Consider the following 27063-nt stretch of genomic DNA (forward strand, 5'->3'; position numbering starts at 1 on the left):
GGCAATTTTGTCAAATTTCATCACCGGAAGACCACACGAACTCTCTCTGCTCAACCCTCTCGTTGCGAGCTCACCTCGACATTGGCATTTGTCTCCTGAGCATCATGTACTGCCATGCGCAAGAACAGAACATACTCAATCCGCCCGCTCACAACACAACCCGCTGTGCGGACAGAGCGCGTGTGGGTTTACCACGTCTCTCCCACATTAAAACCCCCGGTGGCCTGGGCTCAGCCAACTGAGGGTAGATAATCATTGTATCTGTTGGTGGCGAAACAGTCCCTTGGCTAATGTATTATTATCATTATCATAATGACCATCCACACTTCCCCAACACATCATCTTGCACACCCAGCGGCGACAGGGGTCCGTGAGAGTCTGCACTTCTGATCAAACTGCGGCACCGCCTCAAACGTCATCCGAGTGATTGAGCAGCGGTGAATACATGTGCCGCATTCATTCTAGATTTGAAAATGTACGGCAGCCGAGTGCGGGCAGGTGCACGTGAGTGGCGTGCTCAGTGGACCTGGATGTAGATACGTGCGTTGGACTTGTTTCGCACCGTGCGCAGCCAACCGTGCTAATCGGAGGTGCTCACTGTAGGTGAGAGAGGCACCAGCGCAGTCGGCTACAGGTGAATGCAGTCGAGTTCAAGTCCAGGCGTGACCACCTGGAGGGATGCGGGGGCGGGGGGAGGTCAGGCGGGGGCGGGGGAGGAAGGGTCACGGTGCCGATCGCCGCAGTCGCCGCTCAGAGTCGCGAGCGGCGCACGAGGAGACGCCGCGCGATGTCCGGGAGGAGGCGCGGGGAGCGAGCGACGGAGACGGGGGGCCGGGAGGAGTCGGGAGACGAGGAGGACCCGGGAGATTCTGGGTGCCGAGATGATATCCCGGTCATTGAGCCCATAACAAACGGTGAGGTCATCCCCGTCGCGTCACTCATTCGCTTCATCATCCAATTATCATTACTATCATCCGATCGTCATCATGATCCAATCATCATCATCTCAGTCATCCCCTGTTTGACCTCTGTCCTTGTCATCCACCGGGGCAGGATTATTTCTATTTGCAGGGCTGGGGGCAGCTCCAGGGCTGGGGGCACGGCTGCTCGTGCTGCCCCCCCCCTCACCGCACGACGTCTGTGGGAGACGGCGCGCACATCAGCAGGGGGAGAGTTTGGCGAGAGTTTGGCGAGAGGACATTCTAGGAAAGGGGGGGACGAGGGGGCAGAATTGCAGAGGGGGGATGTGGTAGGGAAATAGAGGTTTCGACTGTGAGTGATAGAGGAGAGAGGGAAGCAAAGCGAGAGCGCAGACTTGGACAGTAGAGGGAGGGGGCGCGGAGGGTCCGTGTGTTGACCAGCGTCCCGTGAGAGGCTGTGGCGATCGCTGAGCGCGGCTCTTCTCGCCGCGTTTACGGCCTCGTAATCGCAGTTTACGGTCGCGGACTCGAGCGCCACCCCGAAGCGCGTGATCTCCCACGGGACCCGTGATCTCTCACGGAACCCGTGATCTCCCACGGGACCCCTGATCTCCCACGGGACTCGGCACCAGCAGCATCGGCGCCTTCAGGCACCCGCTCGCTGACGCCGAGTTCCCCGTGACCTCTGCGTCTCTCCCCTGCGTCTCTCACCTGCGTCTCTTCGACCCAGGGGGGTTGAGCATCACAGCGTGGGGTCTTGGTGGAGCTGCGGTGATGGAGCAGCGAGTTCGCCGCGGAAATGAGAAGTGAAACCGCGGAACACGAACCGAGACACGGAGACTCGTGACGGGGTCTCCGCTGTTTGCCACCGCGATGCGATGTCAGATACCCGCTCCGCGATGAGCGTGGGGGAGTTTTTGAGTCTCAAGGGTGAGGGTATGATGTTGCTAATGTTGATGATAATAATCATGTACATTTGATGATTGCATCATTATAATAAAAAAGCTACTTATTTACCCAGGAAAGCTACAATGAGCCCAAAGGGTATGTTTCAGGAAGGTCTTGCATTGGATGTTTGGGCAATACCAATTATATGGGGGGTTTATAGCTATGGTCATGCCTTTTAAACTTTATAGAACGTTTCCGTCTTGTCTCCTGCAAAACTGTATGACAGTGACATCTCGGACAGTGGGCGGCTGCGTGTTCCACCTAAATGGATGGGTCAGACGCCCGAGAAGTGTGCGAGTGGGTTGATGATTTAGTGGGTGAGTGAGTGGGTGGGTGAGTGAGTGGGTGGGTGAGTGAGTGAGTGGGTGAGTGAGTGGGTGGGTGATTGGGTGGGTGAGTGGGTGAGTGAGTGGATGAGTGATTGGGTGGATGAGTGAGTGGGTGAGTGATTGGGTGGGTGAGTGAGTGGGTGAGTGATTGGGTGAGTGAGTGGGTGAGTGAGTGATTGGGTGGGTGAGTGAGTGGGTGAGTGATTGGGTGGGTGAGTGAGTGGGTGGGTGAGTGAGTGGGTGAGTGATTGGGTGGGTGAGTGAGTGGGTGGGTGAGTGACTGGGTGAATGGGTGGGTAGGTGAGTGAGTTATAGAGTAGGTGAGTGAGTGGGTTGGTGGGTGGGTGAGTTATTGAGTGAGTGGATTGGTGGGTGCGTATACGAGTGGTTAGGTGGGTGGATGCGTGATTTATTGAGTGGGTGAGTGATTATGTTGAGTGGGTGAGTTAGTGGGAAGGTGAGTCGATGGTTGGACGCCGTAAAACTGTGGGAGGCGTCACCCCGATGTTGCCCTGGTGCGGTGAGTTGATCGCGCGTTGCCAACCGCAACTGCTGACAGCTGGGATCGGTGGAGCCTGGTACTGTACCGCCACGTACCGGCCAGATGCGGCAGTGCCAGTTGTTGTGGACACTTGTAGACGGGCACGCGCAGCTCGTGATCGTCACTTTGGTGTCTGCGCTTTGAGGTCTCCTCGCTGCAGCCTCCCTCGAAATCCTGTCCCGCGGGTGCCTCCTCCTCCTGACTGACTCGGTGTCATTCCAAGCGTGGACTTCCCCACGCTGCTTTGCGCTCCTCCACGCAGCTTTGCATTCTTCGTGTGCATGCTTTGATCCGTGTCTGATCCACGTCATGGCGATGTTGCTTTTGTGGGGGTCGACGTCCACCCCACCGCCCTCGCGAGGCAGGTCGGGCGCGACGTCCACCCGTTCCGCTCCCTCCTCCACCTCGTCGGTCAGGTCCCGCCGTCGGGCCCCCACCGACCGAGTGATCGGGCCCCCCGCGCCACACGGAGTTAAACCACTCACCCGTGCACACCACAGCTAACCTGGGGGGGGGGGGGGTACGAAAGCGCGCACGCTGCGGCCCCGCGTTCACCCTCGCCGCGCATTCCCCCACGCAGCCGCTCCGCACAGGACTCACAGACACCACACCGATGTTCTGTGCTAACTTTTATTCGTGGTGCAAATCCCGCACGCACTGCCCGGAGGGAATATTTGGCGAGAAGAGCCTCGCCTACTGTTCCCCAAATCCCCCGATACTCAGACGCTCTTTCACGTACCTCGCAGCTGTACTCACGGCGTCGCACGACCGCTGTGAGATTCGGAGGGAGGAGAACGAGAGAAAACTTGATCTATCACTCCATCGTAGCAGCACTCGCTGGCATCACACGGATGCTGCGAGCGGCTCGAGAAGGCAAGACGGCGGGGAGTCGGTCTTGGCGGCCAAGAGGTTGAAGACAAGAGACCTGAATAGTCCCGGACTCCACGTTTTACTCCCCTAACTCAAAAGGCCCGGGGTGACGTCGTGCCGCGCGACCAATGGTGCGCCTGCCTCTCAGTATCGCGCACTTGGACCTCGTGCCACGCGGAGCACTGCTGCTCCGCGTCCCCATTGCTCTCCCGTGCTCACTCATTCTAACCTCAGGGTCTGCTCTTCATGCCTAACATTCCACCCTCAGCCCCTCCCGATGTCATGAATGACTCATTGCGGCTGGCCCAGTGAACCTTTTTGCACCCAGACAACTTTAATCCAACTCAGTGGCACCGCAGTGTGACCTGTCCTGCGAGGATCGGCCAGTCTCCTGGCACCGGGAAATCGCGGGGGACTCTCCTCCTAGGGACCCTTCGGGTGAAAACCCGTCGTGCCAGGAAATCCCCCGCCAGGACACTCCGTGTGTGCGCTGCGTGTGTGTGTGCTCAGTGTGTGAGCTGCGTGTGTGCGCTGCGTGTGTGTGCTCAGTGTGTGTGCTCAGTGTGTGAGCTGCGTGTGTGCTGCGTGTGTGCGCTGCGTGTGTGTGCTCAGTGTGTGAGCTGCGTGTGCAGTGGTGAGTGCTGGTTGAGTGGTGAGTGCTGGGTGAGCGGTGAGTACTGGGTGAGCGGCGAGTGCTGGGTGGAAGATCGGTGATTCTCCTCTGCTTCCCCCTGACTTTTGAACTCCCCCCTAAGACGTCCCTGGCCCTGTTCAAGTCCAGTCTCAAGACGTCCCTCTCGGCCGCCTCCCTCCCCCCCTCTCTCTCGGATGAACACGTCCACTGTGTCCGCGCGGGCTCGAGACACACGTGGTCGCTCCGGACGCCGCACGAGTGCACACTGCATAGCGCTGTCTGCTGCTGAATGCGGACTGTCTGTAGGCGACAACTGCGGACTGGTTGCCGGGTGCGGGATGAGTTGTAGAGTGCTGGGTGTGTGGCGAGAGTGCGATGGGTGTGACGAGTCCAAGGTGAATGCTGAGTGAGTGGTGAGTGCGGGGTGCTATGTGTAGGATGCGGGGTGCTATGGGTTGGATGCGTGCTATGCGCGTGTTCCTGGCCCCAGGCCGCAGGTGCAGCTGCCGGTCTCGTCACGTGCTCGCCGCGCTGGGCTTCGTGGGGCTGGCTCTGGTGTACGCGCTGCGCGTGAACCTCAGCGTGGCCATGGTGGCCATGGTGAACAGCACCGGGGCTGCGCACCGGGACAACAGCAGCGCCTACTGCCCACTGCCCGTGCCCAGCAACGGCAGCCGCCCCGCCCAGCTGCCCTCTGTGCGTCACAGACACGCGCACTCAGCGCCACGAGCCTCACCCTGAGCCCGACCCTCACTTTACGCATCCCACCCTGAGCTTGACTACACCTCATGTACACCACATTATCTCTGACCTTCACCTCTGCCCAACCATTCCTGCATCTGACTCCCCCTTTCCCCGCCCAGGTCAACGTTTACAACTGGGATTCGCGAATCCAGGGGTGGATCCTCAGCTCCTTCTTCTACGGCTACATCATCACCCAGGTGCGCTCCGCTCGCTCCTCCCACTCCACCTGCTCCATTTGGTCCACCTCCACCCCACCTCACCGCTGCACTCCACCTCACCGCTAAACCCCATCTCTCAAGCATCGTCTGTTTTGTATGTTTGCCCCGTGCCTCAAATCGGGTGCGTGCTTCAACATACTGTGCGGGCATCATCTGGCATATTGATTCGGGCCTCCAATAACCTTTCGAAGGCCTTGCCTCTTCCACCCCACTTAACTCCAGTCGCCCCCTCCCACTCCTCCCCACAGGTTCCTGGGGGTTACCTGGCAGGCAGGTACGGGGGCAAGCTGCTGTTTGGGGTCGGCGTCACCTGCACCACGGTGCTCACGCTGCTCACGCCGATTGCCGCACACTTCGGGGTCCCGTGGCTCCTGGTCGTGCGCGTCCTGGAAGGGCTTGGAGAAGTGAGGACTCTTGCGACGGTGGTGGTCGGTGAAATGGTAGTTGAGATGGAGGTGGCTGAGATGGTGGTTGAGATGATTATGGATGTAGGGTCGAACTGTGGGGTTGAGATGTAGAGTTGAGCTATCGGATTGAGTTGTTGGTAGAACTGCGGGGACCTCGTGTCGTCCGCAGGGCGTCACCTACCCCACCATGCACGCCATGTGGGCGCTCTGGGCGCCTCCGCATGAGAGGAGCACCCTCATGAGCATCTGTTACTCCGGTAAGAACACACAGCCGCCTCCACCACCACCATCTGCATCGCCGCCGCCACCACCACCACCACCATCAGCACCACCACCACCGCCATCAGCACTACCACTACCGCGCTCCACCCTCAGAGCTGCTCCTCGCCACTCCCCTCGTGTGCCACGTCCAGGTGGACACTTCGGCACCGTGGTGGCCATGCCGCTGTCAGGGATCATCGCAGACAAACTCGGGTGGCCTTGGATCTTCTACATCTTCGGTACGAGGAGTCGCAGGGCACGGGGGCACGGGGGCACTTGGCATCGTGGTGCCTCCCACGGACAGATTTCACCTGAGATTAGATTTGAGCTCAAGTGAGACTTGACCTTTTTCTAACGTTCAAACCTCACCCAGAACGCAACCGATCTCATCCGATCTGAGAAGCTAAGCAGACTTGAGCCTGGCAACGTACTTGAATGGGCGAATAACCCACATGGCAGGCGTTATTAAATACAAACTGCGGGGAAGTATGCTGAACAGCAGAGAGCAGAACAATTGTTTTACTGTACCGTACTTCCATGCTCTGCGCCAACACCAACCATGAGCCGTATGGCATGGGGAGGCCCTCTTCCATCGGTCGATTGACCAGGGTTGCACCTGAAAGTTGACCTGGAGCGAGGTTTGGCCTCGAGTGAGGTTTCGCCTGGAGCGAGGTTTGGCCTCGAGTGAGGTTTCGCCTGGAGCAAGGTTTGGCCTGGAGCGAGGTTTGACCTGGAGTGAGGTTTGACCTGGAGCGAGGTTTGACCTCGAGTGAGGTTTGGCCTGGAGTGTGGCCCGAGGCTTGGCCCCTGCTGGTGTCGTCTGCCCTGCAGGAGGTACCGGGCTGCTGTGGTCCATCGTCTGGTTCCTCTTCGCGTTCGATTCCCCGGAGAGGCACCCGCGCATCTCCGCCGCCGAGCGGGAGTTCATCCTCAAGTCGCTGCAGGCGGAGCGGCAGGTCGTGATGATCGCCATCGTCACCATCGCCATCATTATCATCATCAGCAGCAGCAGAACCAGCATTATCAAGATAATAATCATTGATATTGATTTCGTCATCATCAACATTATCTTGCTTATCACTATCATAATATTCATCATCATCAATAACAAAATCAAATTATCCTCATTCTCATATAAATAGTTGTATTCACCATTAGCATGAACATCATCATAATCATCACCGCCGTCATCTCGCATATCATCATCAGGATAATCAACATATTTATCAACACCATCATAATCATCATCACTATCTTCATTAACTTGACCATCATCATGATCGCCACCATCACCATCGTCGTCTCGTGCTGCACCCGAACCTCTGTCCCTGCTTCCATCGGCGTGGTCACATCACCAGGATGATTGTTACTCACCTGAGCGACGCTCCTCACTCCCGCGTGGTGGTGATGGAGGTGTGCAATAATGCTATTGTATTTTTTTTCATTCCAATATTGAGTGTGTCTATAAGCAGCGTCATTTATGCAACTAGATCGCACATCGGCAAACACGGAGGAGCGCATGAATCACGATGTTTGTCGCCACTTAATGATCGTTTACACACGTAGGATGAAACCGGAGCACCCGGCGCAACCCCACGTATGCGAGGGAGCAACACTCTATCCCACAGAGATAGGTCGGATGATATGAGTCAACTTTTTTGCTAGAGTGCATTCTCCTGGCGAGCCAAGGTACGCCACGTCCTCGACGCCCACAGGAAGGGGGTTTCTCAACTCCCGAGTGTAATCCATCGACCCTCGCTGTTGCCTCCACGTAGAGCTGGGTTACGGCGGTGGTGGGTGGTGAGTGCGCGCTCACCGGGTGAGTGAGTAAACGTTGCCCCTCTCCCCACTCACCGACCCCCGGGCCCCCGTGGCAGGCGAATCACGGCGCGTCCATACCGTGGCGCCACGTGTGGACCTGCATGCCTCTCTGGGCCATCAACGTGGCCATGTTTTGCGGAGGCTGGGGCTTCTACGTGCTGCTCACCTCGCTGCCCACCTACATGAGCACCGTGCTGCACTATGACATGCAACAGGTGACGTGAGGCCAGGGTCGTGTTGCAGGGTCGTGGAGCACGGGGCAGGGTCGTGGGGCACGGGGCAGGGTCGTGGGGCACGGGGCAGGGTCGTGGGGCACGGGGCGGGGTCGTGGGGCACGGGGCAGGGTCGTGGGGCACGGGGCAGGGTCGTGGGGCACGGGGCAGGGTCGTGGGGCACGGGGCGGGGTCGTGGGGCACGGGGCAGGGTCGTGGGGCACGGGGCAGGGTCGTGGGGCACGGGGCAGAGTCGTGGGGCACGGGGCGGGGTCGTGGGGCACGGGGCAGGGTCGTGGGGCACGGGGCGGGGTCGTGGGGCACGGGGCAGGGTCGTGGGGCACGCGGTTGGTGCACTGCGCCACGAACCCGGCGATCCAAGATGCATTTCTGTTCATGGCAAACATCAGTTGCAATTACCTGGACCGCTCCTGGACCTCACCTAGGTCGACTCAGCCTCAAATGAGTACCTGGTGCGATGTGTAAATATCGCCACGAGGGAGACAAAGGAGGCCGGGCGTGATGCTGGCCACCCACTCGCTCGTGTGCCGTACCGGCCTTCATCGGTGCTGGCTAACGGCACTTGTCGCAACAGTCTGATAAAGCTATGAGGTGGATCTTTGTGTGCGAGTGTGTGGTGTGTAGGTCGACTCAGCCTCAAATGAGTACCCGGTGCGATGTATAAACATCACCACTGAGGAGACAAAGGCGGCCGAGCGTGGTGTTGGCCACCCACCCCCTCGTGTGCCGTGCCGGACTTGCTAGGTGCTCGCTAACAGCGCTCGCCCGAACAGCCTGTCAAGACGATACTTGTCTATGGTGTGTGGCAGCAGGGTGTGTTGTACGAATCCCCGCGTGTCTAACCCTCGGCGTGTCCGCGTGGCGCGCCTGACCCCGGCAGAACGGCCTCCTGTCGGCGCTGCCCTACCTGGCGGGCTGGCTCTTCACTGTCGCCGGGGGCGTCGCCGCCGACGCGCTCCGCATCCGCGGCCTCCTCTCCATCACCGCCATCCGCAAAGTGGCGACCACGCTCGGTGCCAGCCTCCTCCCTCCCTTCACTACGAACCATCAGCATCCACCAGTCACCAATCATCATTACCATTAATTACCATCGCCATCATCATCCACCAAATATCAGCAGCAGCAGCAACATATTTCTATCATCATCCATCAATTATCATCATCATCCACCAATTACCATCAACATCGTCAGCAACAATCTACCATCATTACCATCATTCACAAATTACCATCAAAACATCACGAACCAATTACCATCAGCGTCAGCAATTAAATCATCAATCAGTTGTCATCAATCAATCACGATCATCGATCATCGCCATCCTCGTGGCGTTATGTAAAGTCGTTTCCTGTCGCAAGAATGAGTCGTGTCCTTTGTGTTGAGCGTTGTTGTGTTGTTGTTGTTGTGTCTGTGTGGTTTTGTTTGGGTGTGTTCCGTGTTGTTGAGTAGCTTGGTCGATCACTTGTGTTGAGGAGTCTCGCGTCTGTGTTGGGCTGGGTTGTGAGTATTGGTTTGACTGTTGTAGAACTGCTGTCCCCGTGTGTGTATTAGGCTGGGCGTGACATTCTTTGTTGAGTCCTATGTTGTTGTTGTGTCACGGACTCCTCCAGGCCTTGCGGGCCCCTCCCTGTGCCTCGTGGCCTCGGGCTTTGTGGGCTGCAACCACCTCCTCGCCGTGTCCTTCCTCACCTTGTCCGTGGCCTTCGGGGCCTTCACCACAGCGGGCTGTGGCATCAACCAGCTGGACATCGCGCCCCAGTGAGACATAGCCACAGCCTCCACCGCCACGGCCTCCACCGCCACGGCCTCAACGGCAGCCACGTCAAATGCAGAGTGGTGACCACGCACGGTTGGCTGCGTACGGTGCAAAAGAAGTTCAACTTGTATACTTGGACTTGCGACTCGCAGAGAGAGGACGACTCAGAGACGCGAGCAGGAACCACGCACACGGGGTGGGCTTTGGGCCTTGCCAGCCTCTCATGAGTTCAGGGCGGTCTCCTGCACACATTAACATTGAGCTGGCACTCGTCGCCCGTTTACATCCCTGAGCCAGTGGTGGAAACTCGACATTCCGATGGCGGGGGCGAGTCTCGTAGGACAACCACTACTATTGACTTCTCCACAAAGTTCCATACATTTTATTTACCCCCGAGGAAGGGATGATGGGCTGAGTTAAACCCCAACCAGGATTCGAACTCGCAACATTCTGATAGCGAGCTGCTCGCTCTACTGCTGAGCCCCAAGGCCGGCTTCTGATCAATGATTTACCACACGGGCTCGGTTATTATGTGCTAGCAACTCAATAACACGCAAGCCACAATATTACATCACTCAGCGGACGGAATTATGTAACGCCTGTAGAGCACACACAGGTACACACATTAGACAAGAAGCTAATGTAACACTTAATACCGTGGCTCATTTTAGTTGTTGGATTCGGCCACTAAGTCGGCTTCACCCACGAAACAAATTGTGACGTTAGCGGTGTTGGTCCTCACCCTTGGCGGCGATTGTGGCGCGTGCCTGCTCAGGTACGCCGGCGTGCTGCTGGGCATCTCCAACACCTTCAACAACCTGCCGGGCTTCCTGGCGCCCACGCTCACCGGCTACCTGACTGAACACGTGAGAACCACAACCCGAGCCGCCACGGTAACGCCGCGCGGAGCGCTGAAGATCCCTCAAAGGGCGCAGGTGCCACACGGGCTTCGACAAGTCCCTACAAGTGTCTAGACAGAAATATGTGACCAGACGATTTACCGAGTATTCCGCTTTCGTAAACTGATGCAGGACGGTGAAAACACACCTGGAGTCTCTATTTCTGCTCAATGTTCCAATCCCACGTGCTCGCTTTGTGTGCAGCGGCTCGTTAAGTTGCCTCCTCGACTCCAGCTACCGCAGCCGGTTCAAGTCTCCTGCCGTGCAATTCGCTCGAGGCATCGCTCGCCACTTGGGCAACATTCTCTTGCGCGTAAAACCCAAACTCCTCTCGATCTAGCAAGAACATTACTCATCTTAACGTGCCCGCATGCTTGCATGCCCGTGCAGGATACGCTGAATGAGTGGCATATGGTGTTCTTCATCTCGGCTGGCATCAACATGTTCGGGGCTCTCTTCTACCTGGTGTTTGGATCGGGGAAGCAGCAGAGCTGGGCTCGGGAAGGGGGTCTCGAGGAGGGAGCCTCTCCGGAAGTCTCCTCCGTCGAAGAGGCCGACGGGACGGACGGGTCTGCGACGGAGCAGCGTTGGACACGGCTCAAGTAGAGGTCGGGGATTGACACTAATCCTAACTCTCGACCCTACGGGACACAGCCCCCAATACTGACCCACGCCATGTAAGACACGCCTCGAACCACGGCCCTGCCAGGCATAGCCATGACAATTGAACGGCACCCTGACAGGTGTCTGCTTCAATAAACCTAAATGTGTCTCTAACTCAAATCTGGACCCTTGCCTTAGGCCTGACCCTTCCCCTACCTATACTAACCCTAATGGGTCTAATCTATCACGCTGTCACATTCCTCTATCATAACCATAATCCTGATCAAAAGCCTTACCCCTAACCCTACCAAACATTCACATCAATAGCCACAATCATTACCTCGAACCCTGACCGTGGCACGCACTCCGTGAGACATGTGCAGCCGAGCCGCGCCCGGCAGTGGGTTTGCCAGCGCGATGGATCAAGGTCAGAGTCAAGGTCAGAGTCACGGCCTCACATCTCGCGCATAAATGCGCTACTCCCGGCTCCGTGGAACCCGAGTACCCTTAACCCCGCGCGACTCTAGCTCCGCGATCGCCGCGTGACGCCGCTCAGAGCCGCGCGCACAGCACACGGGGACGCCGCGATGTCTGGGACGAGGCGTGCGGAGCGAGCGGGGACGTTGGATCGAGAGGACTTGGCGGGCACATGTCACGTGGAGAAAGAGCTCTCGTGGAGCCACGAGTGGGCGGGTGAGCTCTGGCTGTGCGCGATCATTTCGAGCATCATCGTGGCGCAATTGTTTTGCTGATACTTATGCTGCGATAGTCATGTGATAAGTGTGCTGCGTGCGGATATGAATGGGTCTTTGTATATGAGTGTGTCTATGTATGAGTGGGTGTATGTATGAGTGTGTTTGTCTTTGTAGTGTGCGTGTAAGTTTGTGTGAGTGGAGAAGCGGTGGCACATTGGATGGCACGCTGTGCTTCGAACCCGGCTCCCTGAGTTTGATTCCCGGTCACGGCTAACATCAGTCGCGAGTTGTATTTGAACGGTGCTGCGCCTCCCCTAAGTTGACTCATCCTTAAATAAATACATGATGTGGTTTGTAAGCTTCAACAGCGGGGAGACAGGCAGCCGGGCGTGGTACTGACCACACCACCCCCTTGTGGGCCATACGAGCCTGAATAGATCTCGCAAACGTAGTTGCCCCTGCGTTCGGGGTATCCTTGATGTTGTGTGTGTGAGAGTCCCGTGCGAACACCAATAGTCTTGACACTGTCGTGTGGGCGGTGTGTGCGGGTGGGTGAGTTGCACTGGTTAACACGAGTTGGATTCCTCGCCGCAGATATCATCAATGACGAGTAGTTCTAGATTCACCCATTCTGGGCCTCTCCTCGTCGGCTCATTCCTAAATAAATACCCGGCACGGCGGATAAAGCACGAAGTGGATCGTGCGCCTGTGAGGGGGGTCTGTGCGCGCCAACTCTGCCTCGCTGAACGACTCCGCGCGCGCGGGTTACAGAACCATCGGCGTGTCATCGCTTCTGCCTCTCACCTGCACAGGTGATTAATTCACTCCCTTCAGCGCCTGTCTCTCCACCTGCCCGTCCTCCTCCGTGCGATCACCGGCTGTGCGCGGCCTCATCGGTCGAGTCAAGGCCACGGCCTCTCCGCGTGACGTCGAAGGTCAAGGCTGGCGCAGGTCGCGAGCAACGGCGATGGCTGATGAGCGCAGAGTGACTGCTTAGCGACAGGAGAGAGCGTCCGCCGTGGCGGGGATGGGACGATGAGATCGGATCGGGTGCAGGTGCTGGGTGGATCGTTGCATCACGAGACCGTGAATGATGGTGACGACTTTAGGAGACCTTCATCCGGATTGACGATGACGACGGTCAGGGCCAGTTATGAGCCCAGATTCGGGTGAGGGTTTTAATAAGCATTGAGGTCAGGTCGGGTCTACGGCTTCTCCGTTCCGCTCTCGGCCCCTGGGTTTCCTGGGACGCAGTGTCCACGGCTGGGTGTTCAGAGCACAATGGGGGTCGTTCAGATCCCCGACTGTCAACTGCTCACCCTCAACCCCTCCCCATCACGGCCGCTGCTGTCTTGGATGAACCCCACCTCTCTGTTGGGTTAAGTGCGAGTGAGTTGATTGAGTGGTATGTGACGTCGCGGGCGACTGTGGATGATGATGATGATGTGTGTACGTCCTTACGAAATAAATCCTCGCCCTACTACAACTGCACAACCGATCATGGTGGGTATGCGCTCGCCGTGTTGATGCAAAGCATCGTCAACTCGGCTCCACCGTGAAAACACAAACCAGGCACACGCGCTGCTGCTGCTGCTCATGGTGGCTAGGTGGTTTCCCACGACAACCACCTACCCACCATCAACCAGTGACAACCACCTACCCACCATGGACCCACGACAACCACCTACCCACCATCAACCCACGACAACCACCTACCCACCATGGACCCACGACAACCACCTACCCACCATCAACCCACGACAACCACCTACCCACCATGGACCCACGACAACCACCTACCCACCATGAACCCACGACAACCACCTACCCACCATGAACCCACGACAACCACCTACCCACCATGGACCCACGACAACCACCTACCCACCATGAACCCACGACAACCACCTACCCACCATGGACCCACGACAACCACCTACCCACCATGGACCCACGACAACCACCTACCCACCATGAACCCACGACAACCACCTACCCACCATGGACCCACGACAACCACCTACCCACCATGAACCAGTGACAACCACCTACCCACCATGAACCCACGACAACCACCTACCCACCATGAACCAGCGACAACCACCTACCCACCATGAACCCACGACAACCACCTACCCACCATGGACCCACGACAACCACCTACCCACCATGAACCCACGACAACCACCTACCCACCATGGACCCACGACAATCACCTACCCACCATGGACCCACGATAACCACCTACCCACCATGAACCAGTGACAACCACCTACCCACCATGAACCAGTGACAACCACCTACCCACCATGAACCCACGACAACTACCTACCCACCATGAACCAGTGACAACCACCTACCCACCATGAACCAGTGACAACCACCTACCCACCATGAACCCACGACAACCACCTACCCACCATGAACCAGTGACAACCACCTACCCACCATGAACCCACGACAACCACCTACCCACCATGAACCCACGACAACCACCTACCCGCCATGAACCAGTGACAACCACCTACCCACCATGAACCAGTGACAACCACCTACCCACCATGAACCCACGACAACCACCTACCCACCATAAACCCACGACAACCACCTACCCACCACAACCACCTACCCACCATGAACCCACGACAACCACCTACTGACCATGGACCCACGACAACCACTTACCCACCATGAACCCACGACAACCACCTACCCACCATAAACCCACGACAACCACTTACCCACCAACAACCCACGACAACCACCTACCCACCATGAACCCACGACAACCACCTACCCACCATGGACCCACGACAACCACCTACCCACCATGAACCCACGACAACCACCTACCCACCATGGACCCACGACAACCACCTACCCACCATGAACCCACGACAACCACCTACTGACCATGGACCCACGACAACCACCTACCCACCATGGACCCACGACAACCACCTACCCACCATGAACCCACGACAACCACCTACCCACCATGGACCCACGACAACCACCTACCCACCATGAACCCACGACAACCACCTACTGACCATGGACCCACGACAACCACCTACTGACCATGGACCCACGACAACCACCTACCCACCATGAACCCACGACAACCACCTACCCACCATGGACCCACGACAACCACCTACCCACCATGAACCCACGACAACCACCTACCCACCATGGACCCACGACAATCACCTACCCACCATGGACCCACGATAACCACCTACCCACCATGAACCAGTGACAACCACCTACCCACCATGAACCAGTGACAACCACCTACCCACCATGAACCCACGACAACCACCTACCCACCATGAACCAGTGACAACCACCTACCCACCATGAACCCACGACAACCACCTACCCACCATGAACCCACGACAACCACCTACCCACCATAAACCAGTGACAACCACCTACCCACCATGAACCAGTGACAACCACCTACCCACCATGAACCCACGACAACCACCTACCCACCATAAACCCACAACAACCACCTACCCACCACAACCACCTACCCACCATGAACCCACGACAACCACCTACCCACCATAAACCCACGACAACCACTTACCCACCATCAACCCACGACAACCACCTACTGACTATGGACCCACGACAACCACTTACCCACCATCAACCCACGACAACCACTTACCCACCATGAACCCACGACAACCACCTACTGACCATGAACCCACGACAACCACCTACCCACCATGAACCCACGACAACCACCTACCCACCATGAACCCACGACAACCACCTACCCACCATGAACCCACGACAACCACCTACCCACCATGGACCCACGACAACCACCTACCCACCATGAACCCACGACAACCACCTACCCACCATGAACCCACGACAACCACCTACCCACCATGGACCCACGACAACCACCTACCCACCATGGACCCACGACAACCACCTACCCACCATGGACCCACGACAACCACCTACCCACCATGGACCCACGACAACCACCTACCCACCATGAACCCACGACAACCACCTACCCACCATGGACCCACGACAACCACCTACCCACCATGGACCCACGACAACCACCTACCCACCATGGACCCACGACAACCACCTACCCACCATGGACCCACGACAACCACCTACCCACCATGGACCCAGACCTAAACAATGTCACCTCGCCACCGAATCCCCTTCTCGGATCGCACCACTGTCGCCGTTGAGTCTCACCCCGACCCGGAAGAATTCTCGCGCTGGCGAGCAGAGTGCAACAACGTGCACGTCCAGAACGAACTCCGCATTCGAAACCCCCCAAACATCGCACCTCCTGGCTTTGACATTCCTCCGCGGACACGCCGCTCATTTCTCGTTCATAAATGGAACATTTAAGATCAGTAACAACGGCGCGATTGTGGCGACGCAACCCAAACGATGGACCACAACGGAGACACAGAGACAGAGACACAGAGATAGAGACACAGAGACAGAGAGACACACATACACAGAGACACAGACAGAGAGAGACAAACACAGAGAGACAGAGACACAGAGACACACGGAGACACGGAGACACAGAGCGAGACGAACTCCGAGCGATGCAAAGCGACCCATCGACACTGAGATATACGTACACGCAGAGATCCCGACATCGGCATCGAGCTCACCAACACATCCATGTTGCCATCACGCGCGAGAAGAGAATGAGAAGAGAATGAGAAGAGAACGAGAAGAGAATGAGAAGAGAACGAGAAGAGAATGAGAAGAGAATGAGAAGAGAATGAGAATAGAACGAGAAGAGAACGAGCAAGAGAACGAGAAGAGAATGAGAAGAGAACGAGAAGAGAATGAGAAGAGAACGAGAAGAGAACGAGCAAGAGAACGAGAAGAGAACGAGCAAGAGAACGAGCTTCTCGTTATCCATTGATGCGTCCCGTGCCTGCATACGCGCGTGTGAGGGGGGTTACGTGAGGGGGGGGGGCTACGCGTGAGGGGGGGGGGGGCTACGCGTGCTGCTGTCGGCCGAGTCGGGTTGCTGCTGCGTGAGAGGGTGGAGAAAGTGCCGAGAGTGCGATAAGTGCAGGTGAGTGGTGAGTGAGTGGTGAGTGAGTGGTGAGTGAGTGGTGGGTGAGTGGTGAGTGGTGAGTGAGTGGTGGGTGAGTGGTGGGTGAGTGGTGAGTGGTGAGTGAGTGGTGAGTGGTGAGTGAGTGGTGAGTGAGTGGTGAGTGGTGAGTACTGGATGGGTGCTATGCGCGTGTTCCTGGCCCCAGGCCGCAGGTGCAGCTGCCGGTCTCGTCACGTGCTCGCCGCGCTGGGCTTCGTGGGGCTGGCCCTGGTGTACGCGCTGCGCGTGAACCTCAGCGTGGCCATGGTGGCCATGGTGAACAGCACCGGGGCTGCGCACCGGGACAACAGCAACAGCAGCGCCTACTGCCCGCTGCCCGTGCCCAGCAACGGCAGCCGCCCCGCCCAGCTGCCCTCTGTGCGTCACAGACACGCGCACTCAGCGCCACGACCACGAGCCTCACCCTGAGCCCGACCAGGAGCCCCAACCAGGAGTCAGACCCTGACCCTTCCTCTCACCCATCACTGAGCCCAACCCTGAGCCCGACCGCGTCTCACGAAGAGCAGCACAGCCTCACAGCGCCAGTCAAATGTGGCTATCTCAAGATGCTACACAAACACGGCGGGCATACTTCCTTTACAGAGATAAGGATGTCTTAGATCAGCGGGGAACCCCAAAGGTATTGAACCTGGTACGGGTGGAAGGGTGTTCCACAGTGTGAGGGTCAGAGCAAAATGACCGACCGATGACCCAACGGAGGTCGACTGTTGCTGAAGTGGAGAGTGAGCTGAGAGGTAGACAGAGGCGATTCAATGGAGAGTCTTGGAGACACTGAGTGCGATATAATGATTTAAAACAATCCCAGATGGGATTGGGCGCCAGTGGAGTGATTGACGGGGTGAGTGAGGAGTCAGCGGCATGTTGGTCGACTTTGAATGTTGAGGTGAGGGATGTGTGGAGACTCTAAAGGAGAAAGTTGCAAGTCGGGATGTGATGACCTTGACCCATGACCCCACCATATACCCCGCCCCCCTCAGGTCGCCGTTTACAACTGGGATTCGAAAATCCAGGGATGGATCCTCAGCTCCTTCTTCTACGGCTACATCATCACCCAGGTGCGCTCCGCTCGCTCTACCCGCTCCATCCGCTCCACCTGTTCCCCCACCCCCCGCCCCACTCCACCTCGCCGCTCCACCCCATCTCAGGATCCTAGAAGGGGGTTGGGCCTCCAAAAATCTCCCCCCCCCCGCCTCCGCACACCTCCCCCACAGGTGCCCGGGGGTTACCTGGCTGCCAGGTACGGAGGCAAGCTGCTGTTCGGGGTGGGCGTGATGGTCACCACGGTGCTCACGCTGCTCACGCCGCTGGCCGCCGACCTCGGGGTGCCCTGGATCATCCTCGTGCGCGTGCTGGAGGGCGTCGGAGAGGTGCGCTCCCACACGGCTCCAGGCGGCTCCACCCGCTCCCCGGGGGGTCGATCACCCTCACCAGACCCCCTAGCGAGACCCCCTAGCGAGACCCCCTAGCGAGACCCCCTAGCGAGACCCCCTAGCGAGACCCCCTAGAGAGACCCCCTAGCGAGACCTCTAGCGAGAACTTCGAGCCACATCCTCTCGTATCCAGGCCGCACTTTCTGTAGCAGCAGCACGTCCCTTTGGCAATCCACTTCTGGATGAAGGTCACCAAAGTGACTTGACCATACTTCACCACTCTGGCCAGTGCAGACGACTGTCGTTGCACCCTCCATGCCGATAATCTGGACGTCTCCACTCCCCGGTTCATGATGACGGATCCGAGTTTCATCGGCAGCGATGACGCAACATATAAAAAAGCGTCGCCTTCCTGGGCAAAGAGGCGCAGGCATGGCGATGATAGCGCAGCCGTCTCGCCGACAATGCTCCGTGCAGCGTCTCCTCGCTCTACACTCGTCCATCACGCGTGCCACCCACAAGGCGCTCAGGGCCTGCCAGGGTCGGCCCTGCACCACCAAACGCCCCTCATTCATGAACTTGTACTCGCCTATCGACGCCCCCTCGTGTGGAACAACGAGTCGCTCCAGGGAATTGTCGTTTGAAATAGCGGCCAAATAGTCAACTTGTCAGCCATGGGGTCTGAGCTGCCATTGATCCACTCCGTGGTGCGCGGTGTCAGTGGAGGCGCGCGACCCCCGCCGCCCCTCCCGAGTCCCCGGGGCGCTGCTCCACGTTGAGGCTGCAGCAGCTCAGCCAGGGGGGGTCCCCCACCTCGTCCCGACGACCGCCAGGGAGCAGCGAGACGCGCCGCGCGGGGAGCGACGGGGTCCGGCCTGGAGCCGCGTGGGGGGGCCACCCGTCCGTGCCTCCCCAGAGACGGCGACTCCGGCGTCAGTGGTGGAGCGTGGCGGGTGCATGCTGGTGGTTGAGGTGGTGCATGCTGGTGGTTGAGGTGGTGCATGCTGGTGGTTGAGGTGGTGCATGCTGGTGGTGACTTGTGGTGCATGCTGGTGGTGACTGGTGGTGCATGCTGGGTTGAGGTGGTGCATGCTGGTGGGGACTGGTAGTGCATGCTGGTGGTTGAGGTGGTGCATGCTGGTGGTTGAGGTGGTGCATGCTGGTGGTTGAGGTGGTGCATGCTGGTGGTGACTGGTGGTGCATGCTGGTGGTGACTGGTGGTGCATGCTGGTGGTGACTGGTGGTGCATGCTGGCGGGGACTGGTGGTTCACTTTCGTGGTTGAGGTGGTTCTCGTAGTGACTTGGGAGTCGTGGTTAACGTGGTCGTGACATTCTGCTGCGGATGAGTGCGTGGTAAGGGCAAAGTGTGGGTGTGGTTCAGACACTTGTACCATCGGTAGGGTCTGGTGTCCTGTTTTGGTGGTGAAGGTAGTGGGGTGTTGGGGTGCTGTTGCCACGGTGGGGGTCTGACGTGGTTGAGCTGGTAATGGTGGTGGTGGTGAGCACTCGTGTGGTCCGCAGGGCGTCACCTACCCCACCATGCACGCCATGTGGGCGCTCTGGGCGCCTCCGTATGAGAGGAGCACCCTCATCAGCATCTGTTACTCCGGTAAGAACATACAGCCGCCTCCACCACCACCACCACCATTAGCACCACTACCACCACCGCACTCCACCCCCCCTCCCCCGTGTGCCACGTCCAGGTGGACACTTCGGCACCGTGGTGACCATGCCGCTGTCGGGGATGATCGCTGAGACGCTCGGGTGGCCTGCAATCTTCTACATCTTCGGTACGAAGAGTCGCGGTGCACGGGGGGCACGGGGGGCACGGGGGGCACGGGGGGAGACATCGCGGCTGTTCGGTGGGGAGGCAGTGGCACTCAAAGTACGGCTGAATGAAGAGCCACTCAAACATCTCCGTTCAGGTGTGAAAGCCGCCCAATTACCTCCGCCGAGGCTGAATGAGCGGCTGCTGCGCTTCCGTTGAATCACCGAAGCTCGCAATGGGTTTGCAGCGCGATCTCCGGTGTTGAGAGAGCGGTGAGGGGTGCAATGGGGCACAGGGCAGAGGGGGGCACAGCGCAGAGGGGGGCACAGGGCAGAGGGGGGCACACAGACACAGGGGACGCACACCGGCCAAACCGATGTGGCCCCTTTTACAAAAATCCATCCCGTGGTACTTTGCATTCTAAAAAGTACAAACATTACCACACTCTGACAGCAGATGGGAAGTTTTAAAGAGGATAAAACATTTTAACACGTATGCTTTCGCGACCAATATCATCCATAAGAGGTGTTTTGGGTTAGATCGCGTAAATATATAAATGCGTCGTCAAAACCCGCCACCACCCGACACAGGCAACTCGTCAGGGTTGTCACGTAAACAGCACGTGCCAGTTCGTCACGAGCACAGCAAGTGACCTGGGGTAGTCGTCTGCCTGTAGGGGGGCGATGATTGTTGCTGTTTGACCTTGCCTAGGGGCACCCCCAGCGGCTGCTGTCCCTGTGTATGAGTCTGCCAGCACAGGGCGATGATGGGTGCTGTGATCTCAGTTCAGTAATTTGCGGTGTCATTTGGCAAATGTGGACCCTGACGCCAGCACACAACGGCCAACTCTTGCCAGTGACGTCACAGTGTCCTTGACTGCCCCCCGTGAAGCCGACGGGCGCGTGGCGCGGCCACGCTCGATACGCGCCGCGGGGCTCACGGGGCCCCTGGGACGCGTCACGGCCCCCCCAGGTCGAGACGGCAGTACAGCCAGCAGAGGGGTGTTGACTCACAAGTGGGAACTCCCCAGGAAATTCACTGGCCACGTCAGCCTCAGAGAAGCGGACTTCTCAAAAGTTCATGAACGAACGGCGACTTGATAAACATGACCCCACGTGGGAGACGGAGGTCCGGGGGGAGACACGAGCGCGGGGACGTTCCTCCCCGTCGGGTGTTCGGGCCCCGCGCTGACCCAGCGGTGTCGGCGTGGGCCTAACGCGGTCCTTCTCGTGGCGGCAGGGGGCATGGGCCTGCTGTGGTCCTTCTTTTGGTACTTCTTCGCCTTCAGCTCCCCGGACAGCCACCCGCGCATCTCCCTGGCCGAGCGAGAGTACATCCAGACCACGCTGCGGGCGGAGCGCCAGGCCGTGAGTGATGGAGGACGCGGCTCGGTCTCAACGGGGCTGGATTTCAACCTTTGCCCGACTCCCATTCTGACTCCTGTATTCGTGCCTTCTCCCTGTGAGTCGAGCACCTTCGGTTGTAAATGGTTGCCGAGCACAGGCTGCTCAAGGCTCCAACATGCCGTGTAAACAACAACCAACAGCAACGTTAAGATTGCGATGCGTTAACACGAGTCTTGAAGTGGGCGAGGTTATTTTTGCAAGAACTCGGGGAAAGAGATGATGGGAGGGAATTCCAAGGTGGACAAGTGCGAGGGAAACAGCAGAGAGAGATGTTGTGTGACCGAGTGGGTGGGTGGGGGTGTGACCGAGTGGGTGGGTGGTGGTGTGACCGAGTGGGTGGGTGGGTGGAGGTGTTGTGAGTGGGTGGGTGGTGGTGTGAGTGGGTGGGTGGGTGGGGGTGTTGTGAGTGGGTGGGTGGGTGGTGGTGTGACCGAGTGGGTGGGTGGGGGTGTTGTGACCGAGTGGGTGGGTGGGGGTGTTGTGAGTGGGTGGGAGGTGTTGTGAGTGGGTGGGTGGGAGGTGTTGTGAGTGGGTGGGTGGTGTTGTGAGTGGGTGGGTGGGGGTGTTGTGAGTGGGTGGGTGGGGGTGTTGTGAGTGGGTGGGTGGGGGTGTTGTGAGTGGGTGGGTGGGTGGTGGTGTGACCGAGTGGGTGGGTGGGGGTGTTGTGAGTGGGTGGGTGGGTGGGGGTGTTGTGACCTGAGATGTGGCGGTTGAACAGTGTGGAGGAAACGAAAGTGTCTGATAGACCGAGTCCTCAACACTGGTGAAGGAATCAACGAGCGAAGTTCACGGCAACAGCGATCATGGACGTAGCGATAGAAGAGTGATGATAAGGTGACTGATCGCCGGTGAGCGGGTGGGTGGAGTGAACGGGTGGCTGGAGTGAACGGGTGGGTGGGTCGTTGAGTGGGTAAGGCAGTGAACGGGTGGGTGAGTCGTTGAGTGGGTAAGGGAGTGACTAGAAATGAGGGCTGGATCAGCGTAAGTTCTGCAGCGCGAGTGAACCTGTGCGCACATTAAGAAAATACCAAAATCAGTACGATGACGATCTTTCAGTCCCCTGGACTTCCGTCCCTTTAAGTCTGCTCTGCCTACGACCTGCTTCTCTAAAACCACATCCCCTTCCTCGCCTACCCCGTCACTCCCGATATTTCGCCCTCCGTGTCCGCGGGGCTCAGGTTGAGAAGAGCGTTTCGTCCGTGCCCTGGCTGCGCATCGCCCTGAGTGCCCCCGTGTGGGCGCTCAGCGTGGCCATGTTCTGCAGCAGCTGGGCCTTCTACACCATCTTTACCTCCATGCCCACCTTCATGAGCACCGTGCTGCATTTCGATCTCCAGGAGGTGAGGCGGCAGGGTCGGAAGGCGTGGACAGGGCCCCCCGGGGGCACGGCTAGGGTGGCTGGGTCAGGGGGCCACCCGGCAGACTGCCGCAGTGTGCGTGTCGCCTGCGTGTCCTTGCCACTTGTCCGAAAGTCAGCATCCGTGTTCTCGTGGCAGGAATCGATTTAGACAGAGATTTGACACTGGTCTTGCGGTGAACTTTATTGCAGTAAACTGCTCGGTTGTACTAGACCCAGTTCGACTCAGAAATATGTCCTGCTGACCCTGGAGTGTGTGGTGCGCGTGGTGGCAGAACGGCCAGCTGAGCGCGCTGCCCTACCTCGCGGGCTGGCTGTGCACGCTGCTCGGCGGTTGGGCCGCGGACGCCATCCTGCGGCGGAAGCTGCTCTCCACCACGGCCACTCGAAAGTCCCTGACTTTCCTAGGTGCGACCCACGTTCACTCAGTGGCCCAACTCGCTCCTTCATCCATTCGTTCACCAAACTCGCTGCTCTTCATTGGCCACATGGAACCATCCACATTCTGCGTCGCGACGTGGCGTTGCATGTCGCGGTGACGTTTGCGTCCAGGTCTCGCAGCCCCCGGCGCCTTCCTGGTGGGCGCCGCGTTCGTGGGCTGTGACCACGTCCTGGCCGTGTGCTTCCTCACGTTCGCCGTGGGCACCAGCTCCTTCGCCACGGCTGGCTGCTGGGTCAACCAGCTGGACATCGCGCCCCAGTGAGACACAGCCACGACCTCCAACAGCAGCATTGTCAACACACAGTGTGGGATGAAAGAGCGGCGACTCAGAGGCGCGAGGAGGAACCACAGGCGAGCGGGAAGGCAGCCACGCAGTGAGCCGGCGCCAGCAATTTGCCCTCCATATACAGTGCGGTATTAAGGGGGTTTCGGTCAATTAATTAACGTTTATTTATCGGAAGAAAACGGAGAATCTAGAAAAAACCCCACGTGTGCGAGAGGGAAACTGCATCCCGTGCAGACGGGAGAGGTGGAGTCCACATTTGCTGTACTGCCGTTTCTTGGCGAACCAGGGCACGGCTCGTCAACACGCACGGGAAGGGAGGTTAGCGAAATTTACGCGATCCACCAATCCTCGCCTCCACAGTGCCTGGCTGCAGGCCTGCACCACAACCAAGCCAACACTTCAACTACAGCTACCACGACAATCCCAACCACACAGCCACAACTGTGGCTGATCTCGAGGGGGGAAGGTGGTGGTGATAAATTGCCCCCCACATTGGTACCTAGAATGTGTTTATCTTATTAATATTACCAGAGGAAATGCATTGAAAGCTTGTATTATTATTAAAGTAGGGCCCTGTTTAAAAGCCTCTACATTTTGGGATTGCTTCCTCCACCTTGGCAAGTTTATCTATCCTCATCGGACCACAACTACCGATAGATACCACGTCCACCACCACAGCCGGCTTGGGTGTGGTGCTGGCCAACGAGTGTAGCTCCGCCCTTCATAGGTGCTCGCTAAGAGGACTTGCCTCAAAAGTCTGCTCAGGCTACACGGGGGATCTTTGTGATGAATCACCAAGAGATAATTGTCGGATGCCATCGCAGGTACGCCGCGGTGCTGCTGGGAATCTCCAACACCATCAGCAACCTCCCGGGCTTCCTGGCGCCCGTGGCCACCGGCTACCTGACCGAACACGTAGGAACCACAGACCAACACAGCCCCGTCACGGTAACGTTCTTCCGTTACGGACACACGGTAACGTCGCGTGCTCGTGGTGTGCAGAACACGCTGATGGAGTGGCAGGTGGTGTTCTACCTCTCGGCCGCAATCAGCTTGTTCGGAGCGCTCTTCTACGTGGCATTTGGATCAGGGGAGCAGCAGAGCTGGGCTTGGGAAGCGGAGCCCGAGGTGGGGGCCTCCCCAGGGGTCTCCTTTCTCACCGAGACCAGTCTGACCATCAAGGGGCTGGACCCTCCAGTCACGTCGTAATGGGCCCAGGGGCTGCCGGAGAGACCCCCCCCCCCTTCCCCCCGGGTTCCACCGGTCTCTCCGGGATGGACGGCAGAGTTACTCTCACCCGCTTGCGGTATATTATTTCCCCACTGCACACGCGCGGTTCGGCCCCAACCACCATCCACAGCCAGTATCCACAACATGCACAACCACCATCAACCAGCAACCACAGCCACCAGACAACACCCACTATCAATCAGAATCAAGCAGCTTCTGTGGCCATCAACCATTACATACATCCACCAAAACCACGACCAACCAGCATCAATCCATCATCGCCCACGGCCATCTCTCAGCGGTGGACAGTGCTGCCGCTAACCTGATGGCCTCCGCATTGGCAGCAAACGTGCGAGTTTAAATCACGAGCAGCTGTCCCCGAGGCTTCTCCAGCCTCGTCTGATGTGGGATTCGTGCGACACGGGGATGGAACGGAGCCCCATCCCCGTGCGAGCTACTGCTCGCCAGGGGCTCAGCGAGCAGCCTCGAGCAGAAACTCACATTATTGATTTATTATCCACTCAGAATTCACTCGATCCCTCCTTAACTGCACTGCTCACAACCCTCCCAGGACTTTCATGTGGCAGAGTTGGGGCTCGGGCCACGGGCCAGGACTGGGGTTCGTGGTATTGTCAAAGGATAGGGCTCGACGAAGGGATATTGGTAGGGTTGTAAGTCGGGGAAGATGGGGACTATGATTAGACTGAGCATATGAAATTATTTGGTTATGGCGATGGCTAGCATTACAGCAAGAACGATGGTCAGTGTTAAAGGTTATGGGTTTTAGGTGATTGTATTATGGTTTGATCACCGTCTAGTTGATGGCTGTGTATGGGTAACGTTCATTGTTCAGATCTATGCTATGGATGCAGTCATGACAAGGACTGGGGTAGTGTTAAGGTTAAACAAGTGCATCAGGATTTGGGTCTGCGGTCAGTAGACTCTACTGACCGCGGACCCAAATCCTGATGCACTATTTTTTAACCTTAACACTACCCCAGTCCTTGTCATGACTGCATCCATAGCATAGATCTGAACAAGACAAAGCATACGAATGAACATACAACAGAAAGCTCAACAAACTCGCATGGCAATACGCACTGTGTACTCCCCGTGTATATGGTGTATGTGTGTACTCCCCGTGTATACTGTGTGCGTGCGTGTACTCCCCGTGTATACTGTGTGCGTGCGTGTACTCCCCGTGTATACGGTGTGCGTGCGTGTACTCCCCGTGTATACTGTGTGCGTGCGTGTACTCCCCGTATATACTGTGTGCGTGCGTGTACTCCCCGTGTATACTGTGTGCGTGCGTGTACTCCCCGTGTATACGGTGTGCGTGCGTGTACTCCCCGTGTATACTGTGTGCGTGCGTGTACTCCCCGTATATACTGTGTGCGTGCGTGTACTCCCCGTGTATACTGTGTGCGTGCGTGTACTCCCCGTGTATACGGTATGTGTGCGTGTACTCCGTGTATACTGTGTGCGTGCGTGTACTCCCCGTGTATACTGTGTGCATGCGTGTACTCCCCGTGTATACAGTGTGCATGCGTGTACTCCCCGTGTATACTGTGTGCGTGCGTGTACTCCCCGTATACTGTGTGCATGCGTGTACTCCCCGTGTATACTGTGTGCATGCGTGTACTCCCCTTGTATACGGTATGTGTGCGTGTACTCCGTGTATACTGTGTGCGTGCGTGTACTCCCCGTGTATACTGTGTGCATGCGTGTACTCCCCGTGTATACTGTGTGCATGCGTGTACTCCCCGTGTATACTGTGTGCATGCGTGTACTCCCCTTGTATACGGTATGCGTGCGTGTACTCCCCGTGTATACTGTGTGCGTGCGTGTACTCCCCGTGTATACTGTGTGCATGCGTGTACTCCCCGTGTATACGGTGTGCATGCGTGTACTCCCCTTGTATACTGTGTGCATGCGTGTACTCCCCGTGTATACTGTGTGCATGCGTGTACTCCCCGTGTATACGGTGTGCGTTGTGTACCCATGGAGATCAATTATCCTGGTCTCCTTCTCCGCCAGTAGGGTTTGCAAGGCTAAAACAAAAATGTCTTGAGCTGTGAACACGTTCCGAATCCAACCGAGTCAGAATCGCGAATGCAGAAATTAAACCCCCGTCCTCGCAAACGCTGTGTCTCGTTTCTCTTTCTTTGCTGCACAACACGAGACGGAAA

The 27063-nt window shown here is 57.8% G+C and overlaps 2 protein-coding genes across 2 annotated transcripts; both read left to right on the plus strand.

Annotated features, from left to right (window-relative positions):
- The first annotated feature begins 714 nt into the window (after positions 1 to 714).
- On the plus strand, positions 715 to 11188 carry LOC144935924 (sialin-like). The gene is made up of 12 exons (XM_078862812.1): positions 715 to 914; positions 4733 to 4938; positions 5106 to 5183; positions 5453 to 5608; positions 5781 to 5868; positions 6025 to 6111; positions 6704 to 6828; positions 7750 to 7908; positions 8807 to 8939; positions 9538 to 9685; positions 10459 to 10549; positions 10973 to 11188. The coding sequence occupies exons 1-12, from the start codon at positions 788 to 790 to the stop codon at positions 11186 to 11188; spliced, it is 1614 nt and encodes a 537-aa protein (XP_078718938.1). The 5' UTR covers positions 715 to 787.
- Positions 11189 to 11754: 566 nt separating this feature from the next.
- LOC144935925 (sialin-like) lies at positions 11755 to 25057 on the plus strand. Its single transcript, XM_078862814.1, has 12 exons — positions 11755 to 11878; positions 17160 to 17371; positions 17992 to 18069; positions 18226 to 18381; positions 19907 to 19994; positions 20089 to 20175; positions 21393 to 21520; positions 22738 to 22899; positions 23192 to 23324; positions 23469 to 23616; positions 24469 to 24559; positions 24647 to 25057. The coding sequence occupies exons 1-12, from the start codon at positions 11773 to 11775 to the stop codon at positions 24851 to 24853; spliced, it is 1596 nt and encodes a 531-aa protein (XP_078718940.1). The 5' UTR covers positions 11755 to 11772; the 3' UTR covers positions 24854 to 25057.
- The last annotated feature ends 2006 nt before the right edge of the window (positions 25058 to 27063 follow it).

The sequence above is a fragment of the Lampetra fluviatilis genome, chromosome 14, assembly GCF_964198595.1.
Source record: "Lampetra fluviatilis chromosome 14, kcLamFluv1.1, whole genome shotgun sequence".
Classification (NCBI taxonomy): Eukaryota; Metazoa; Chordata; class Hyperoartia; order Petromyzontiformes; family Petromyzontidae; genus Lampetra; species Lampetra fluviatilis.

Excerpts from the sequence above, each read along its gene's own strand:
- LOC144935924 (XM_078862812.1), top strand. The coding sequence starts at position 788 with ATGTCCGGGAGGAGGCGCGGGGAGCGAGCGACGGAGACGGGGGGCCGG. Across the intron at positions 7,909-8,806 it reads TGCACTATGACATGCAACAG|AACGGCCTCCTGTCGGCGCT; the intron begins GTGACGTGAGGC and ends TGACCCCGGCAG. Across the intron at positions 9,686-10,458 it reads CAGCTGGACATCGCGCCCCA|GTACGCCGGCGTGCTGCTGG; the intron begins GTGAGACATAGC and ends GTGCCTGCTCAG.
- LOC144935925 (XM_078862814.1), top strand. The coding sequence starts at position 11,773 with ATGTCTGGGACGAGGCGTGCGGAGCGAGCGGGGACGTTGGATCGAGAG. Across the intron at positions 18,070-18,225 it reads ACGGCTACATCATCACCCAG|GTGCCCGGGGGTTACCTGGC; the intron begins GTGCGCTCCGCT and ends CCTCCCCCACAG. Across the intron at positions 23,325-23,468 it reads AAAGTCCCTGACTTTCCTAG|GTCTCGCAGCCCCCGGCGCC; the intron begins GTGCGACCCACG and ends GTTTGCGTCCAG.